Source organism: Hypanus sabinus, chromosome 14 (genome assembly GCF_030144855.1).
Source record: "Hypanus sabinus isolate sHypSab1 chromosome 14, sHypSab1.hap1, whole genome shotgun sequence".
Lineage (NCBI taxonomy): Eukaryota > Metazoa > Chordata > Chondrichthyes > Myliobatiformes > Dasyatidae > Hypanus > Hypanus sabinus.
Genome location: NC_082719.1, coordinates 41,609,539 through 41,630,080, shown reverse-complemented (window position 1 = coordinate 41,630,080; position 20,542 = coordinate 41,609,539). Strand labels below are relative to the sequence as shown.

Genomic DNA, 20,542 nt, shown 5'->3' with positions numbered 1-20,542 from the left:
ACAATTTCGAGGCCTGATGCCTTACAGGTTAGTTTCAGTTATCAGCCTCTGAGCCAGAGATCAGGATTGCCAGATGCTGTAGGGATTCACACAGGGAGCGAAGCACCACTCCCTTTTATGCTCTTATGTTTTGACCTTATAGGAAGTAATGGCATGCAAACCCTGCCACGGCTGTTGTTCATCCAATTCTGTCTTTAGTTTCACCTGGAGTTGCCTTTTTGCTCTCATGACAGACTTCCGTAGTACCTACCTGGACCTCCTGTGAGATTCTGGATCACTAATAATGAATGCTACAGGACTAGCCCTCAGCAGACTGTGAATCTCCAGTGGCTTTGAAGGGGAAGAGGGATAACTACCTGGGAATAAGAAAATTAACATCTGCAAGGGTAAATGAGAATGGAAAGCTCTTTTTGAATTGTCGTCATGGAATGGGTGAAATGCATTGGGTTTCCTTTAAGGAAGTAAATTCTATGGAGAAGTATAAGCTATGGGGGGGGGGGGAGAAGGGGCTGCAGGATATATTCAATGAAGAAAGGGTGTTCTGTCTCAGATGTTGTTTTGAAAGCTAAAAATTAAAATGCAGGGAAGTATGCCTGATCATTGATCATGGAAGTTTGATGTGGCAGCAGCCGGAAGACTGAATGACCAGTAGGTTAGTGAAGGATGAATAGATAGTGGCAGTAACCCAAACCCAGGAAATGGCTGAGAGTTAGAGAAGAGGAGCAATCGCCAAGGCCACTTGTGCACTGGGAGCTTTGGGAAGAGTAGTTAGTTTCTCATATGTATGATTTGAAGGAGCAAATACATACATAGCAAAATCAAACCTCAGTGATAGTAATATTGGTAAAGTCAGTAGATCTCACTGTTTAATTGTGTGTGTATGTAAGTCTATTGGGACCCTTCACTGGGACAGCTTTACAGGGAGCAACAGGCATAACACGCTGGGGAAAAAAGACATTTCCTTTCCTTTATTCCACGGTCTACTCTTCTTTCCAATTAGCTTCCTCCTTCAATCCTTTATCTCTCTTCCCTATCACGTCCCAGTTTCTCAGCTCATTCCTTTTCATTCAACCCTCCATCTACCATCACCCTTCTCACTATTACCAGCCAGCTTATGCGTTGCCCCCACCCCCTCCCCTTTTATTTTGGCTTCTGCCCTCCTCATTTCCAGTCCCGATGAAGCATCTCAGACCAAATTGTCGACTGTCTGTTCCCCTCTGTAGCTACTGTGTGACCTGCTGAGTTCCTCCAGCATTTTGTGCATGTTGCTCAAGACTTCCAACAACTGCAGAATCTTCTGTGCCTCTGAGCTTTGCAGTATTACTGTTTCATACTGGTGAAGTGTCTCTGATTTTCGTACCGTTTGTAAAAGAACGATAATCTGGAGGAGGAGAAAACATACATTTAATTATTTGGAGAAAATAGCACTTGGATATAGCTGCAGTTTCGGCTCTTTAGCTTTTTTTTTCTCCTTGGACGCTGAGCTTATTACGGCTGTTATAAAAATTCCACGGAGATGCCATTGAAACCTTTTTAACATATTCACATTTCAGAAAATAATTTAAAACAATAAGGTTATTTTAAAATGAGAACTGCTCCAGCTAAGTAGAGATTAATTAGCACTTCCCTGTCCTCCTCATTAACCGAATCAATGGCAGTAACAGTTTAATCAATGAAGAATAACTCCCTGAATATTATGTTGATCATGCTTTAATCATTGGAGTTTGCGGTATCTTTCTTTTCAGAAATTAAATGTTCACTTTATGAGGTGAAAATGCCTGGACATGTTTAGTATTGTTCTGTTATTAAATATTTAAAGCCACAGGCTAGGTGTTAATTCATTTGGACAGATTTTGATCTTTACAATGTGCTACTCCTTTGAAATCAGAGGAGAAGCCAGGCATATGTATTATTTGGTGTTTCGGATGTGGTTCTGCTGATTTGAATTATTGCATCCGAGTTGAAAATTTTGTAATTTTAAGCCCCATTCCAGAGAGTTGAGTGCAAAACAAAATCAAGTCCCTCCCTCCAACACAGAACTGAGGAAGGACTACACTGTCAGAGGTGCCAATTTTGTGTGAATTAATTGATTAATTATTTAATTTGATTTTTTTTTTGTTGAGATACAAGCGGAACAGGCCCTTCCGGCCTTTGAGGCATACCAGCCAATTGAAGCCTAGCCTAATCACAGGACAATTTACAATGACCAAATAATCTACCAACAGGTACATGTTTAGACAATAGGAGGAATCCACACATTCATGTTGAGAATGTACAAACTCCTTACAGACATCAGTGGGAAATAAACCTGGGTTGCTAGTACAGTACTGTAAAGGATTGTGCTAACCACTACTTTATCAAGGAACACCTAATAGCTGGTAGGAGAATGAGTATTCTGAAGGAAAACAATCTAAAAGTTCACATAAACCAAAATTCTCATCATTTGTCCAACCTCTCTGAATCCTTTAAGTGAATAATGGAGAGAGAATTCAAGGACATTGTGGCAGATGTAATTTGTCTAGACTTTCAAAATGCCTTTCATAATGTGCAATAAAAAATAGGTTAATGAATCAGACTAAAACATGCAGAATAATGGAATAAGTATTAGAATGGATAGTTCATTGGTTGATAGAGAACAAACACCGGAGGGTATGTGGAAGTTAGAGTTACAAAAAGTGAAGCTCCTCATGGATTATGAACGTTCAGTTTCTAATGATTGGACTTGAGTCAAAAAAAATATTTAAACATTTGGCACAGAATTTAGTGAGGTAATTAGCAATTAAGAAAAGCACAACTGATATTAAGGAAGCATGAATACTCTTTGCTAATAAAAGTAAAGAGATTGGAATCCAGGTTGGTTGAAAGAACAATGGGAACTGGAAGCACTAAAATAGAAATAATGAAAAGAAAAGCAGGTAATGTAAAACTAAAAGGCAAAGCACACAATTTATATATTGTGGCAGCCCGCACACGTGGGACTCAAACTGCCATCGGGAGCTGCAGGCAGACGCACGGTAGCGTGTTTGGAACTACCGGCTCGGGACGGACCTTCCGGGGACAGTCTGACATCACGTCCGCCCCATGGGTCACAGGTGCCCATGGGAGGGGAAATTTAAGCGCGCAATTTTCAAACAGTAAAGGCTTTCTGAGTTCAGCACTCTCTGCCTCCGTGTGTTTCTTTTGTAGCACGTTGCGTATACACACACACACACACACACACACACACACACACACACCCCTGAAATGCATGAGATTACGGTTAAGTATAAATCTCTCTCTTCCCCCATTTTCCAGATTTGCTGATAAATCTATTGTATTTTTGAGGAGCATTGCAACCAGCTCATTAGAGCATGGAATTAAATTTCCTGGTTTCAGCAACATTATAAATAAAAGTTTATTCTATTGTTCTTCCTTGCTATTTAAGCATGTACTTATCCTTGCAACTGTTAGTGCTGTTTGTCAGTTTTATTCAGCTCCCTTGAATTGACCATCAATCAAACAAGTTCTTTTGTGTTTATTTTTGATTCCTATAATTTTGAGTCCTGTGTTTCACCTTCATCGTCTTTGCTCCAATGAAAATGAATTAAATTCTGTAAGTCATTTCCAAATTTAGAATCCAAGCTCCCAAATTGTTTTTGATATTCTCATCTTTGCTTTCTCAAAATCATCAGTCAGATTGACCACATCAGCATTCAATGTTTGAACCACTAACTGTAAGTGTAATTTAAATGGCGATAAAATAATGCTCTTTCAAGGTTAAAATCAAATGGTCTTTCAATATAATCAGGAATTCAATAAACTGTGTTTATAACAGCTCTGCTTTGATTCCAATTTTTTTCTTGGTAGTCAATAATGTACCAAATTATTTTAATTCTCATGATCTCACAAATGGATTTTTTTTTAACGCTGAATCGTAGAGAGTAAAGTGTTATACTGGGAAAAATTATTCTCGAGCATAAGGGACAACAGAATTAGTTCCTGACCAAAAGTGTTAAGTAAACAGACAGTGAGGAATGGAGCAAATCTCAGAGAGGTAATTTATCCATTCAGTGATCTGTGAAATGCTTAATAAAGTTGAATTGTACAAGAGTTCAAGAATCCTTCAGTGGGGCAATGTAAAGTGATCGAGAATCTAAATGTTAAAAGACATGCAAAGGTGCTTGCAGAGAACAACTACAACCACACCTTGAAGGATTGCAGTAGAGGAAAAATTGAGATCAGCTTATAGCTTTGGGAGAAAGTCCCATGAACAGAGAAAACAAGTTCAAATGATATATCCATCATGTGGCCCCAGCAGGATATTTAGACCTGAAATTTAAGACTACGAATATTATTGTTGCAAGGCTACAATTGTGAGTCATCTGGCTTAATGGCTGTCTAGTCATTCATATGGTTAGCTCATTTAGACAGTTAAGAATAGTAGCAGAAACGTTTTGGTGAAATTGTGATTGAGCGAGGAAAGTATAGCCTCTGAAATTGCTGATTCTGCCACTCATTGCAATACAAAGGAAGTAAAAATGTGTAACTCTTAGTGTAATGACTGTGAGCTCACCTGTTGTGCTTATATGATTTTAGTTCCATGTTTGAGGAATGTTTGCCACTGAGCAATGTGGCAGATAGGCATTGCATGTGAGAAAGGGGAGCAATAGAAGAAATACAGCGGATACTGGGAAATTCAAAATACAAAATATGGAATGACTGGGCAGGTCAAGTAGCAAGCATAGAGAGAGAAAAAGCAATTGATGTTTCAGGTCTCTGACCTCTCATCAGAAGAGAAATCACAATTTTCATTAGGGTAACTTAGAAGTCAGCCTATCAGTGACTCTGCATGTTAATTCTCACTGAGAGCTCCAGGTCAGTTCTGGAAAGAAATTACTGACCTGGCAAAGGACTGTAGAGACTGCTATCTTATTGCTTCTTGTCAGCACAATATTAAAGCAGCCTGCCTTGACCAGCCAGTCTATGCTAATGTTTATTCTCCAAGTGAGCACTGGAGCAGAGTTTAACCCAGTGTTCCTGACCCATTGCAATATTGCCCTACGGCTTAAAAACAGTAAATAATTCCAATGAATTATCTGATCATCTTTTTCTGAGAAAGATAGCAATTCGTTCAAGGAGATAGAGGAGTCTGTAGATGCTAGAATTTAGAGTGACAAGAATCTTCTGCAGAAATTCAGCGGGGCAAGCAAAATTTGTGAGGGGTAGTGTGAGGAGTTAGGTGAAAGGATCATCATCATTTTGAGTTGTAACCCAGATCAGAGCTGCAGATTATAAACTGCATCCATGTCAATATCTTTGGAGTACCGTGCCAAAATAAATTTTCTTCAACCTCAGTACTGAATACCTCACTCATTTCTGAATAAGGGTCTTTGACCTGAAATATTGACTTAGTTTCCCTTTCTACGGATGAGACTGACCTGAGTATTTCCAATATTTTCTGCTCTTTATGTAGATATCACTTCATGGAATGTTTTACTTTTCCTGTTTGAGGAAATGGAGCTTAGAAAAATAGAGGGCTATGGGTAACCCTAGGTAATTTCTAAAGTCAGTACATGTTTGGCACAACTTTGTGGGCTGAAGGGCCTGTATTGTGCTGAAGGTTTTCTATGTTTCTCTGAAATGGTAATACAAGATAGGCTGTATCCTCAACTACAGCCAATATTCCATTAAAGAGAAATTTGATTGAATATCCTCCGACCAGTCCTCTCTCTGTCTTGTTTTGAACAGGACAGAAATATCAAAGAGCACTTAATTCTACAGGCAATTAGAGGTAAACTATGTGGTATATTTTTAGTTCCACTAATCAATTATAGGTATTGCTGTTGATATCAACAGCATAAATACCTTATTTAATAGTAAGTAATCACTTGCACATCATGATTGTGAAATTTTGCTATGCCAAACTTAGCAGTCCTCCATCTATAATGTACATTTATGACCTATGCAAAGGCTTAGGCAGGTAGATTTTGGGAGGCTACACAATCATATAGAGCTTACATTTGTTCTGGAATAGGAAATCAACTGTAATGGCCACTACTTGAACTTGTGGCTTATATATTTACTACAACAGCAAAACACGAAGAACAGCAAGTGGTTTTGTGGCTTGTGAATATGAGCAACAGTGCCATTTCTGTGGTGTCCATCTGATTCTGTGCTTTGATGTTGCGAGTAAAATGGTGCCATTAGAAAAGCTGCTGTGATTTTCTTGATCAGAATTTTACATACAAATTCATGTATCGATCCACTATTTTATTTTACCAAGTGTTGAAATACAGTGCATTTGATATCAGTGTCAGTTGCAGTGAATACTTGTCTGGTAATGACACTGCCCAAGATATTAATTGAGATGAGATTTATATTCTGCAGACTGCTGATTGTGATCTGACTGTTAACATGTATGCAAGATTGATTCCATACCAACTGTATAAAATTCCAACTTTTCCCTGCAAAAAAAAAATGAAAGTTGGGCTTATATTCTTTGAGATGGGGAAGAAGGAAAGACTTTTACTGTTGCAGAAATTATCAAAAGATCATTTGGCAGAGAATTTACTAAGTAGTCTATGCAGATGATCATTTGGACAAACACTTAGTTCAGTCTGTTTGAAATTCACTGTGTGAGAACATTAGAATATTCGTGTTTGGCTTGAAGCATTAGGATTTGCCAAGTAACTTGTGGTGTTCTATTATTACAAGACTCTAATGCTGTTCATTCTTCTTATTTGCTTCAGGGTAAGCTATACGTTTGAGATGTATTTGCTGTCTGAGCATGTCTTCTCCTTTGGAACTGATAATGCTGAAATCCTAAAAGACTGGACTAGGGCAATAACAAAGGTAAAAAAAAATATCTGAAATATATTCTTAATGTTGAAGATGTGCAAAAGTTTTTTAAATAATCATAGATATTTGCTTTTTGTTTCAAACTCTGCAAGTTAGATTTTATTATCTATAATGTTTAATTTGTGTCTGGTATACACTCAGGCATATGCAGGTGTGCGCATGCATCTACGTATTGACGTATTAGTTATCATTTGAAACTGAATTAAATAAGGAAGAACTGAGTCTAGGTTCAGGAATCAAAATATTTGAAACCCCAAGTATGGCTGACATTTCAATATGCTAAATGAGTTATGATGAGGATATATCAATTACCAAATACATTGTTACTATGAGCACTGTAAGATGAAATATATCTAGAAGGTATTTCCAAAGGTAAATGGGAGGCATTGTGAATCTCATATATAATAAAAATTCATGTTGCTCTTTTTCAACAATTAAGCACCACTTCTTAGTTTTGTTAACATTAAGAATTAATATGAGTGGAAAATGCATTGGTCTTGGAGAGAGTCCACTGTCACACTTGTAAATATATTATAGGGCATTAATGGCTTCAATAAGATGAGAAAACATAGGAATGTCATTTGACCACTTTAAGTCTGTGTGTACTAGTATTGTCACGAGTACTTTTAGACCTAAATGGAAACTGTTATGCTAATACCACTTAAGCTGCTTAATATTATGTGACAGCCATAATAATTCAGCTGATAGCTAACTCTCACCGATTTTCCATAGCGTGTTGCAACCAGAAGAGAACTGTGCCGAGATCTGCTCATCATAACAACATTGAGAAATACTTTTGAAAATCGTGAACCCTAGCATTATTCAGAAAACTTAATACCAAATAATTCAGCATGAACTTGAGAAAGAAGTTTAAAAAAAAGATCAAGATATTTGAATCAATACTGCATGAAATACAGTTTAATTGGGTGCAGAACAGCCACTTTTTCCTTTGATGCATGCATTCTGCCTTCCATATCCAACATGTGAAGATTTTTTTCTTGAAAGTAATTGAAGACAATCAACTAAAGTAGAAATATGGGATAACTTTCAGCTTTTTTTTGGATTAATGTATATGACTTTCTTTTCAAGGCACTGTTGTGCAAAAATTCATAGTTTTCCAAATGGCTTGTATATTCTAGAGTTTCATTCCTGAGATGGTAGAAATCCTGACCAAAAAGGATTATGAACTGATTGGTCGACTCTATTACAAAGATGTGCATAATCTGGAAAACTGGAAGGCAGGCTGGTTTGCACTGGAGAAGTCACAACTCTGCTTCTGTCCTGAACGAGATGTGGCTGAAGAGGATTCAGTCCATCTAAAGAAGCTGCAAGAACTTAGTAAGATTTTCCTATGTCACTTTCCGTTAAGCCATAGCATGGTAGAGCACAGAATCAGTTTCATTTCTCCGTTAGAGATCCCCAATGATTTCTACTGTATTGCTCTTTCAGAGTAAGCTAGCATTTCCTTTCTTCCGTTATTAAAATATAACAGTCTCCCTTTGGAATATATCTATTGAATTGTTCAAGAGATGAATTACTAAAAATAGCATTTAAAAAAATATATAATCTTACCAGTTTCCATCTGTTTCTTTTGATGTTACCTTAGGGTGGTGAGGGGGCTTGTGTATCTCAGTGATGCTATAAGCTATACCATGCAGACCTACTCAGGATGGACAGATCATGGCAGAGAGGTCAAACTAAATATGGTCTCCTGGACACACAAAATGCTGGTCTCAGCCCGAAACATCGACAGCGCTTCTCCCTATAGATGCTGCCTGGCCTGCTGTGTTCCAACAGCATTTTGTGTGTGTTGTTGTTTGAATTTCCAGCATCTGCAGAGTTCCTTGGGTATGGTCCACTAGAGATGGAAATGGCAACCCAGTCCAGTAATTTGCCAAGAAAGTCTTATGGTAAAGTCCATGAAGTCACGAAGAAGTGAACTCAACTCAACAACAAAGCTTTTAAAAAAATATAATCTTACCATTTCCTGCTTCTGGTTCTTTTTACAGTTATCTGCTTCTTTTAACATTTATCATACATTCCTACTAGTAGGAAGAGTGTCTCCTTGTACGCTCTATCAAAACCATTCCTTTTCTTCTCTTGAACTTCTCTATTCTTAAGGAGAATGATCTACACTCCTACTGTTTCTCAGCACAGTGAAGTCTATTTATTCTATTAAAGTATGCTAACAATTATGCATCATAAATTATAATTTAGAACCTCAGATGTGGTTAGTGAATAAGTTATCCTAAAAATGTTATGTCATTCCTAAATATATCTGCTCACAATTCACTAGCAGCAATTTTTAGAATCTTATTTATGGTGTCGTAAATCATGGTGTCATACCAGTGCACAGAGGAGGACCTGAATGAACGTCTATTTTATATAAGCCAAAAGTATCAGTTTGTATTTTGAGTCTGCACGACATTCAATCATCTTATAAAACTAATATTATAGTACACTTTTTTGGATTTAATTTTGTTTTTTTGTGTTCAATACTTTTTAAATGTGTTTAATATTGAAATGGAATATTTGCATTAGTTTTTAAGAGATTCTGCATCCAGAAGCTCTTAAACTTGCAATGAGGCACTAAGAATACAGTTGACAATAGGTGTCCCAATTTGCGTACTGCTAAATGGAAGATGAACTGAACTGTTATTGCTATTTGAAAATTTGAGCTTCGATATTTCCAAAGTACTTACTGATTTTTAAAGTATGAGTGGATATAACTTGCTCATGTTTTGTTGGAATAATGTTCTTGTTATAAGTGTTAAGATTTATATTTTTATGGCACATTTTGGTTCCACAATAAGCTAAATTGCTTTCTGGTGAATCAATCAATTCTAAAATCCAGTTATTGCTGATTATTGTGTGCAGAAGGAACTAGATAGACAAATTGGTGTATAGATGACATGTAGGGAATAAGTGTTAGCATTGAAATATCAGACTAATTTATATGCTACAAGATCTGGAGTAGCCCTTGAACCCAAAGTGTCCTGATTTAAAAAAAAATTGTTGTTGCTAAGACAGACAGGCACCGATAGGAACTTTCCAAATGGAATGTTCTATCACCTACCACCCTACCAACCTCTGTGTCCAGCACATAATCATCCGAAACTTTCAGCACCTCCAACTGGATCTCACCATAAGATATAGGAGCAGAAGTAGGCTGTTCGGCCCATCGAGTCTGCTCCACCATTCTTTCATGGGCTGATCCAATTCCTGCAGTCATCCCCACTCCTCTGCCTTCTCTCCATACCTTTTGGGGCCCTGGCTAATCAAGAACCTAACTATCTCTGCCTTAAATGCATCCAATGACGGCCTCCACAGCCACTCATGGCAACAAATTCCATGGAGTTACCGCCTGCTGACTAAAGAAATTTCTCCACATCTCCGTTTTCGATGGAAGTCCTTCAACCCTGAAGTCAAGCACTCTTGTCCTAGACTCCCCTACCATGGGAAATAACTTCACCATATCTAATCTGTTCAGGCCGTTTAACATTCAGAATGTTTCAATGCAATTCCCCCTCATTCTCCTGATCTCCATGGAGTACAGCCCAAGAGCTTCTAAACATTCCTCATACAGTAACTCTTTCATTCCTGGAATCATTCTTGTGAAACTTCTCTGAACCCTCTCCAATGTCAGTATATCCTTTTTAAAATGAGCCCAAAACTGCACACAATACTCCAAGTGTGGTCTCATGAGTGCCTTACATCACATCACATCCCTGTTCTTCTATTCTGTACCTCTAGAAATGAATGCCAACATTGCAGTTGCCTTCTTCACCATCAACTCAACCTGGAGGTTAACCTTTTGGGTATCCTGCATTTTGAATTCTCTCTCCATCCAAATAATAGTCTGCCCATTTATTTCTTCCACCAAAGTGCATGATCATACATTTTTTAAAATTGTATTTCATTTGCCACTTCTTTCCCATTCCCCTAAACTATCTAAGTCTCTCTGCAGGCTCTGTTTCCTCAACATCACCAGCTCCACCACCTATCTTTGTATCATCAGGAAATTTAGCTTCAAATCCATTAATCCTGTAGTCCAAGTCATTGACATACATTGTAAAAAGCAGTGGTCCCAACATATGACCCCTGTGGAACTCCAGTGCTAACTGACAGCCAGGCAGAATAGTATCGCTTTATTCCCTCTCTGTTTTGTTGTAATGCTTGCTAGTAACTTCCCTGTAATTCCATGGGCTTTTATCTTGCTAAGCAACCTCATGTGTGGCACCTTGTCAAAGGCCTTCTGAAAATCCAAGTACACCACATCCACTGCATCTCCCTGCTTGTAATTTCCTCAAAAAATTGCAGTTCGTTAGGTAGGCAGGATTTTCCTTTCAGGAAACCATGCTGGCTTTGGCCTATCTTGTCATGTGCCTCCGGGTATTCCTTAATCTCATTCCTAACAATCGATTCCAACAACTTCCCAGCCACTGATGTCAGGCTAACAGGTCTATAGTTTCCTTTCTGCTGCCTCCTATCCTTCTTAAATGGGGGAGTAACATTTGCAATTTTCCAGTCATCCGGTACAATGCCAGAATCTATCGATTCTTAAAAGATCATTGTTAATGTCTCCGCGATCTCTCCAGCTACTTCCTTCAGAACCTGAGGGTGCATTCCATCAGGTCCAGGAGATTTATCCACCCTCAGACCAATAAGCTTCCTGAGCACCTTCTCAGTCGTAATCTTCACTGCACATACTTCACTTTCCTGACACTCTTGAATGTCTGGTTAACTGCAGATGTCTTCCACCGTGAAGACTGATGCAAAATACACATTCAGTTCCACTGCTCTCTCTGCATCTCTCATTGCAATATTTCCAGAATCATTTTATATTCGTCCTATATCTACCCTTAACTCACTTTTCACCCTTTATATACTTAAAAATCCGTTTAGTATCTTCTTTGATATTAATCACCAGTTTCCTTTCATAATTCTTCTTTTCCTTCCTAATAACCTCCTTAGTTCCCTTCTGTAAGTTTTTAAAAGCTTCCCAATCATTTATATTCCCACCAGCTTTGGATTCCTTGTATGCCCTCTCTTTTGATTTTACTTTGGCTCTGATTTCACTTGTCAGCCATGATAGTGTCCTTCTTCCATTCAAAAATTTCTTCTTATTTGGAATATGTCTGTCTTGCACTTCCCTCATTTTTCACAGATGCTCCAGCCATTGCTGCTCTGCTGTCCTTCCTGTTAGTGTCCCTTTCCAGTCAACCTTGGCCAGATCCCCTCTGATTCTTTAAGGTAAGGGGAGGGAAGTTCAAGAGGGATATTAGAGGAAGGTTTTTCACTCAGAGAGTGGTTGGTGCATGGAGACAGATACACTAGTGAAGTTTAAGAGACTACTAGACGGGTATATGGAGGAATTTAAGGTGGGGGGGGGTTATATTTGAGGGTCGGCACAACATTGTGGGCCGAAGGGACTGTAATGTGCTGTACTATTCTATGTTCTATTTCCTTTATTCCACTGAAGTATCAACACATTGGAATTTAGCTGTTTCTTTTTAAGTTTCAGATTGAACTCGATTATATTGTGATCACTGTTCCCTAAGGGTTCCTTAACCTTAGGCTCTCTTATCACCTCTGGATCATTTCACAACACCCAATCCAGCATAGCCGATCTGCTGGTGGGCTCAACAACAAGCTGTTCTAAAAAGCCATCTCGTAGACGTTCTACAAATTCACTCTCTTGAGGTCCAGTACTGGCCTGGTTTTCCAATCCATTTTCTTGTTAAAATCCTGAACGATTATCATGACATTGCCCTTCTGACATGCCTTTTCTAGCTCCTGCTGTAATCTCCAATCCATATCCCGGCTGCTGTTTGGAAGCCTGTATACAACTGCCATTTGGGTCCTTTTACCCTGGTAATTTCTTACCTCAACCCAGAGACTCAACACCTTCCAATCCTATGTCATCCCTTTCTAATGATTTAATATTATTTCTTATACACGTGGCCACACCACCCCCACTGCCTCCTAACCTGTCTTTCAGATACACCCTATACTCTTGGACATTCAACTCCCAATAGCAGCCATCCTTTTGCCAAGTTTCAGAGATGGCCACAAAGTCATACTTGCCGATCTGTCGCTGAATTTCAAGATCATCCATTTTAGTTCTTATGCTGTGTGCATTCAAATACACTTACAGTTACTTTCTGTTTTAACTGCACCATGCCTCTATTGCCCTGTAACTCATCCCACAGGCTGTGATTATGCCTCATCTCCTGCTTGTTCTTTCTATAATCTCTATTGCTTGCTATCTTTGAGTTTTTTCTGTCTTCCTCTTCCTCAGCCCTATCACTTAGGTTCCCATCCCCCTGCCAAAGTAGTTTAACCCCTCCCTAACAGCTCTATTAAATCTGCCTGCTGGGATATTGGACGCCTTTGGGTTCAGGTGTAACCCATCCTTTTTGTACAGGTTATACCTCCTCCAGAAGATGCTCCACTGATTGCTCCCCACGCAACTCTCTCCCTCCTGGCACTCATCCTTGCAAGTGGAACAAGTGGTACACCTGCCCCTACACCTCCCTCACTACCATCCAGGGCTATTTTTCTCCGGTCCTGCTGAAGGGTTTCGGTCTGAAAAGTCAACTGTACTTTTTTCCATAGATGCTGCCTGGCCTGCTGCGCTCCTCCAGAATTTTGTGTGTGTTGCTCGGATTTCCGGCATCTGCAGATTTTTGCTTGTTTGTGATTCCAAATGGATCGGTGCATCCACTATTCATAGATTTTGCTTCATGAAGTCACTTTCTACCCGTGGCTCAGGATGGTGTATAGCGCACAAGCCATTTTCGTCAAATCAATTGGACTCTGTTTGTCAGGATTCTGTGATCCATGCTTCATTTTCATTGTGTTGACCAGCTCAGTAGAAAGATTTCTATCTTTTATAACTGGAATGCTGGATTCCTAAGGTTTGCACTTCCATGTTTTATATCAATCCAAAAAGTATTTTCTAAATATGAATGCAGAAGCTCTACAAGCATGTAATAATATTCCCAAAGGCCTTCACACAGTTTCTTGCTGTGACATCAGCAGTGGTTCTCAAGAACCTGGACGATGGATGACCATTTCTGCCACCTCTTAAAATTCCAGCCAGATTTATAGAGGAACAGAGAGCTATTCAGCAGTTGTCCGTTCTTTTACTTGCACCAGGCATTTCCTGTGGCATTCTTTTTAGAACTTTTAACATTATTTGATTTGTTCAATGAATCAATTGAAGCTAGCCATCATTTGCTGGGAGGGCTGTTATGCAGTAATTAAATTCAAAGGCCGAGAATTGATTCTCCACATGAAAACAGATTGCTGCTTAGGTGGTACTCAAATTGAACCAGCGGGTCTGCTGGATTTTCACCATGGAGTTTGACAGTAAAAAGTGTTAATGTTTTGGGTCACTTTGTACCCAACCATAATTAGGTCTTAAATTAAACAGTTGGGAGTACAAATATAAATTACCCATCCCCTGACTGAATTTTAAAATACACATAGAGTGATAACACACTACAGCACAGAAAATGCTCTTCAGCCTGTCCAGTCCATGTCAGCCATGATTGCCTGATCCTCCCTTTAGAATACTACTTCCTTTTTGGGACGTATCTATCCTGCACCTTCCAAATTGCTCTCAGAAATGGCAGGCATTGCTATTCTGCCATCATTCTTGCTAGTGTTCCCTTCCAATCAACTTTGGCCAGCTCCTTGCTGGTGCCTCTGTAATTCCCTTTACTCCCCTGTAATACTGATACATCCAACCTTAGCTTCTCCATCTTAACCTGCTGGGTGAATTCTATCATATGATGATTGCTGTCTCCTAAGGATTCCTTTACCTTATGCTCCCTAATCAGGTCTGGTTCACTACACAGCACCCAATCCAGAATTGCTTTTCCGTAGTAGGCTCAACCAGAAGCTGCTCTAAAAAGCTGTCTCATGGACAATCTGCAAACTCTCTCTCTTGCGATTCAGCACCAACCTGTTTTTTCCCAATCTACCTGCAAATTGAAGTCTCCGATGACTATCGTAACATTGCCCTTTTTATATGCTGTTTCTGTCTCCCTTTGTAATTTGTATCCCCCACATCCTGGCTACTGTGTGGAGACCTGTATATAAATTCCATCTGGGTCTTTTTACCCTTGTAGTTTCTCACTTCTTCCCACAAGGTTTCTATATCTTCGGATCCTATGTCATCTCTTTATAAGGATTTCATTTCATTTTTTACCAGTAGAGCTCCCTCCCCCCCCCCCATCCTGTCTGCCTACCTGCTTGTCCTTTCAATGCAATGTGTATTTTTGGATGTTAAGCTCCCAACTATGACCTTCTTTCAAGCACAACTCAATGATGCCCACAACATCATGCCTATCAATCTGTAACTGCACTACAAGATCATCTACTTTATTCTATGTGCTACATGCATTCACATGTAAAACTTACAATTGTCTATCCATAACCCTTTTTGATTTTGCCCCCATGTTACATTTCAGTTCATCTCACTGACTGTAATTTTGCCCTATTATCTGCCTGGCCCTCCCAACAGTCTCTCTGCACACTGTATCAACTGGTAGCTCAACTATCCTATCACTCCAGTTCCCATCCCCTGCAAAATTAGCTTAACCCCTCCGGAACAGCTCTACCAAACCTGTTTGCAAGGGTGCGGGTGTACCTTGGTACCTTGTCCTTTTTGTACAGGTCAAATTTTTCCCAGAAGAGATTCCAATGATCCAGAAATCTGAAACCCTGCCACCTGCACCAATTCCTAAGCTATGCAGTCATCCAGCAAATCATGTTATTCTTACCCTCACTGGCAGGTGTAATCTATCCACACCTGAACCAAAGTCTGCCATACCTCTCTCATCCACTTACTTATCCAGACTTTGCTTTAATGCTGCAATTGAATTTACATCTACTGCGTCCTCTGGCAGCTCACACCATGCTCACACTACTCTCTGAGTGAAGAAGCTCCCCCTCATATTCCCCTTCAATATTTCTCCTTTCACCATAAGCCTATAACCTCTAGCTGTTGCCCCATCCAATCTATGAGAAAGAAGCCTGAAAATATTTGCCTCATTTTACCTCTCAAAAATTTGTGTACCTCTATAAGATTTCCCTTCGTTCTCCTGCACTCTAAGGAAATAAGTCCTAAGCTACACTACCTTTCACCGTAACTCGAGTCCTATAAATTTCCTGTGCACTCTTTCAATCGTATTGGTATCTTCCCCATCGGAAGCTGACTATAACTGCACACGACGGTTCAAAATCAGCCTCACCAACATCTTATAAAATGTCAACATAACATCCCATCTCCTATACTCAATGCCTGATTTACCAAGGCCAATGTGGCAAAAGTTTTCTTTTACAGCCTTGTCTACTTGTGATGCCACTTCCAAGGAGTTATGGATTTGTATTCCCGGATCCCTTTTTTCTACCACACACCTCAGTTGCTTACCACTTACTGTGTAAGTCTCACCCTGGTTTGTCCTCCTAAAGGGCAATATCTCATATTTGCCTGCATTAAATCTCATCTGTCATTTTTCAGCCCATTTTCCCAGCTAGTTCAGATAGCCTTTCTTACTGTCCATTACAGCCCCAATCTTGATGTCATCCTCTCATTTGCTGATCTAGTATATTATTATCTAAAGCATTAACATAGATGATGAACAACAGACCCAGCACAGATCTCCAGTCAGAGAGACAACCATTTACTCTCGCTCTTCATCTTTTGCTCAGCTCAGCCAATGATGAATCCAGTTGACTATTTCATCCTAAATATCAAGTGTGTTAATTTATGACCCAAAGTCTCATACCAACCTTTTAGCTTTGACCCAACCTCTTAACTCTGTCAGAAGCCTTTTCTGTAATCCATGTAGACAACAATCATCATATTTCCTTCATCAACCTTTTTCATAATAGAAACACACTTTTTCTTGAATGCAGCTAGTTTAGCACTGGCTGTGTTTAAGGCACATCAGCTTTGTAAAGGAGAGATAATAGTTTCTTTTTCAATGTTTTCTTTTGTCTTCAATGTGCTGTAACACGTAGGTTGAATGTTATGGTATTGCTTTGCTATATGATCAATGGATGAATTTTGTTATGCTAGTCAATATTTGGAATAGATTTTCACAAGATTGAGTACAGGGACGTGGCTTCATCTGTTAAGAAATTGTTCTGAAGGGGAGGTGCTTTTAATTTTTTTTAACCTTCCTAGACAAATTAGTTAAAATGGGCTGTTTCTTTCAATTTATCTTTGATTTGTCATTTGCTGGCATTGTGGCTCCTTGTAGAAATTCCAGAATTATTCTGTATTGCTCAAGGTCTTTCTCTCTCCTTCCTTTAAACTATTTGTCTTTCAGCTATTACTTCCCAGTAGTTAGATGGGATAAATATTCTACACTTTGTGCTTTTAGCAATCACCATAACTTTGAATTATTCAATCTGAACAGCGTAATTTCTCTTGGCTTAACTTGTCATATCTTCCACTTAAAAAACAAAAACTGTCTACTACTTTTGTTAATAAATAGTCAAGGATTAATGGCTGAGATTTTATTACCATTAGTATGCACAATACTATGTAATTTAGCTACAGACTAGGGTCAATAGAAACAGATTAGAATTGGTGCATAAATAAATAGTTATGAAAAAGTTTTAGCTGAATATTTTTTGCATGCATATCATTCCAAAGAAGCTATCATACTTAATTTAAATAAGCTATTTCTATTCCTGGTTTTAATTGGCTTCTCTTCATCTCTACTAATATTGACCTACCAGGTAAAGGTACTTTCTTATTCATGTGTGAGCTGAGAATGAAAATGTCAACAACCAGTGTGGCCATGACAGTGTCTTATGATGCATGTGTATTATCAATAGGGATTACTAATAATCACCTGGAGTGGGTACCCTTGTGACTATATCGTTGAACTTAGGGTTATTCACTACACTTCAGGCACAGTCACAATGGTTTAGGCTGCTATTCCAGAGCCTTACCACGAGGGTGCTTCCCTGTTAGAAATTACTTCTCACAGATCAACATTAAATGGGGACATATGAAGTTCCTATAGCACATCTAATCACCCCTACAGTAGTAGTTATTCAAATTTAACACAGCTAAAATTGATTATCTGGTCACAAAAAAGAATGCTAGAAAAACTCTGATCATTTTGCTGTTTCGATAGGTTTGGATTTACTGACAGAGAAATGTATACGATATAATCCTGAAATTCTTTCTCGGTACTTTTTGTGCAAATTGGCTTCAGTGTTTGCTATCTTGCAACAATGACATCATGAGCTGAAAATTCTACAAAGTATATTATTCCTCTCACCGCAACTTATCAGAAAGTTGTCAGAACAGAAAGAACTTCGAGCAGAATGTAGATTTATACTGATAACCAGTCCTGCACATAAAATTGGCCTCAATTTCAAAATGAATGAAGAACTTCTTGAATTTTCACTAATTCAGAATCAGGTTTATTATCACTGGCATGCGTTGTGAAATTTGTTAACTTAGTAGCAGCAGTCAATGCAATGCATGATAATATAGAAAGAAAAAGATAAAATAAATAAGCAAATAAATTATATATGGTATATATAGTATACATAGTAAATAGATTAAAATAGTGCAGAAACAAATGTAATATATATATATTAAAAGAGTAAGGTAGTGTTCATGGGTTCAATGTCCATTTAGGAATCAAATAACGGAGGGGAAGAAGCTATTCCTGAATCACTGAGTGTGTGCCTTCTGGCTTTTATACCTCCTTCCTGATGGTAACAATGAGAAGAGCACATGCTCTGGGTGATGGGGGTCTTTAATAATGGATGTTGCCTTTCTGAGACATCGCTCATTGAAGATGTGTCAAATACTACGGACACCAGAACCCAAGATGGAGCTGACTAATTTTATGACTTTCTTAGCTTCTTTCGGTCCTGTGCATTAGCTTCCCCCCATACCAAACAGTAATGCAGCCTGTCAGAATGCTCTCCACAGCTTATCTATAGAAATTTTGGGGTGTTTTATGTGACAGACCAAATCTCTCCAAACTCCTAATGAAATGTAGCTGCTGCCTTGCCTTTTTTATAGCTGCATTTATACGTTGGGACCAGGTTAGATCCTCAAAGATTTTGACATCCAGGATCTTGAATGTCTCCACTTCTGATCCCTCTATGAGGATTGGTTTGTGTTCCCTTGTCTTACCCTTCCTGAAGTCCACAATCAGCTGTTTTGTCATACTGACATTGACTGCAAGATTGTTGCTGTGATGCCACTCAACTACCTCAGTCTACTTCTTGAGGAGACCGAGGTCTTTTGAAGTCCTCTCCTTCACATGTTCTGCCAGTCTGTTGTCGCCAGTACAATCTTCTAAGTAGGGATGTGCTGGGGCAATGGCATCAATATGGGTGATGCCAACAAGCTCAATGAACTGACTAGAAAGACAGGCTCTTTTATAGGAGTAAAACTGGACACAGTGGAAGGTGTGGTCAAACAAACGTTCCTACGGAAAATCCTGGTAATTCTAGACAGTGTTTCTCACCCTCTGCATGCCACCTTGACTGAACAGAGAGCACTTTTAGGAATAAGACAACTGTGCTGCTCCAAATAGTGCTATATGAGGTAATTCTTACCTTTGGCCTTTAGACTCTGTAATGAGTCAAGCTTTAGCCATTGAAGTGATAACCCCCCTACTGTTAGACTGTTTGAGGTAACTTATTCTTTATTTTTTCTTACTTCTCTTCTATTGTATATCTGTGCACTTGTAATGCTACTGTGATGCTGTCATTCCTTTTGGGATCAATGAAGTGCCTATCTATCTATCTCGCATCTGAACGTCCTCTCCTCTCCATCTAAGATTCTAAACTGTGCTCATTTCCAGGTGTTTAAAGAGGCTGTTGCCAATGTGCATTTATTGCAGCATATTTCTTAAAAAATAACATTTTACAGTTGTATACCATTTACAAGTTCTTAACTGGAAAAAGAAAATGCACATCATACATCCTGGGGTCAAAAAAGGAGCTATCTAAATTCAAATTCTTCCTTGAACTGGATATTTGTTTCCAAAAGAGGTACAAATCCAATTATATGGCCCTTAGGCTTCACTCAATTGCAGTGAACTTAGCTGACGATGACTTAACTTAGTCAACTGAGGATGAAACCAGAAGGGACCTGCTTCACATCAACATTCCTCAGATCGTTTTCATTCACACAAAAAATGCTGGAGGAACTCTGCAGACCAGGCAGCATCTAGGAAGAGAGTACAGTCAATGTTTTAGGCTGAAACCCTTGTCCAGCATTTTGTGTGTGTTGCTTGGATTTCCAGCATATGAGGATTTACTCTTGTTTGTGATTTCATTCACTATCCCTAAACTTCAACTGCTTCTCTCATTCTTTTCACAGCGGTCAGCATCCAGACTGAGAAACACAACGAGAAGAAGGATGTCTTGCTGCTGGTAGAAAAGGGAAGGTAAAGAAAGATTTCATCCCAAGTGTCCAGAAACTTAGTAAGATGTTGTGTTACTTCTCCTTTGGCTATGTCAGCACAATGCCGAAAATTAATATTGATCATTAATGCTTTAAATTTTTAATGCCCATTATTTTAGTGAATTTTAAATTCTGAATACTTATATATAGAATACTACAGCATGGTACAGTCCATACGGCCCACAATATTGTGCCGATCTTTTAACCTACTGTAAGCTCAAGCTAATCTTCCTACATAGC

At 38.9% G+C, this 20,542-nt stretch overlaps 1 protein-coding gene across 5 annotated transcripts in view; it reads left to right on the top strand.

Annotated features, from left to right (window-relative positions):
• Positions 1–20,542, top strand: part of arap2 (ArfGAP with RhoGAP domain, ankyrin repeat and PH domain 2) — a 416,402-nt gene that overhangs the window by 274,320 nt on the left and 121,540 nt on the right. For all 5 annotated transcript variants that reach the window (XM_059989011.1, XM_059989013.1, XM_059989014.1 and 2 more), the window contains 3 exons: positions 6,729–6,831; positions 7,977–8,175; positions 20,219–20,285. In XM_059989011.1, coding sequence (XP_059844994.1) covers positions 6,729–6,831; positions 7,977–8,175; positions 20,219–20,285 — 369 coding nt within the window. The remainder of the gene's footprint in view (positions 1–6,728; positions 6,832–7,976; positions 8,176–20,218; positions 20,286–20,542) is intronic.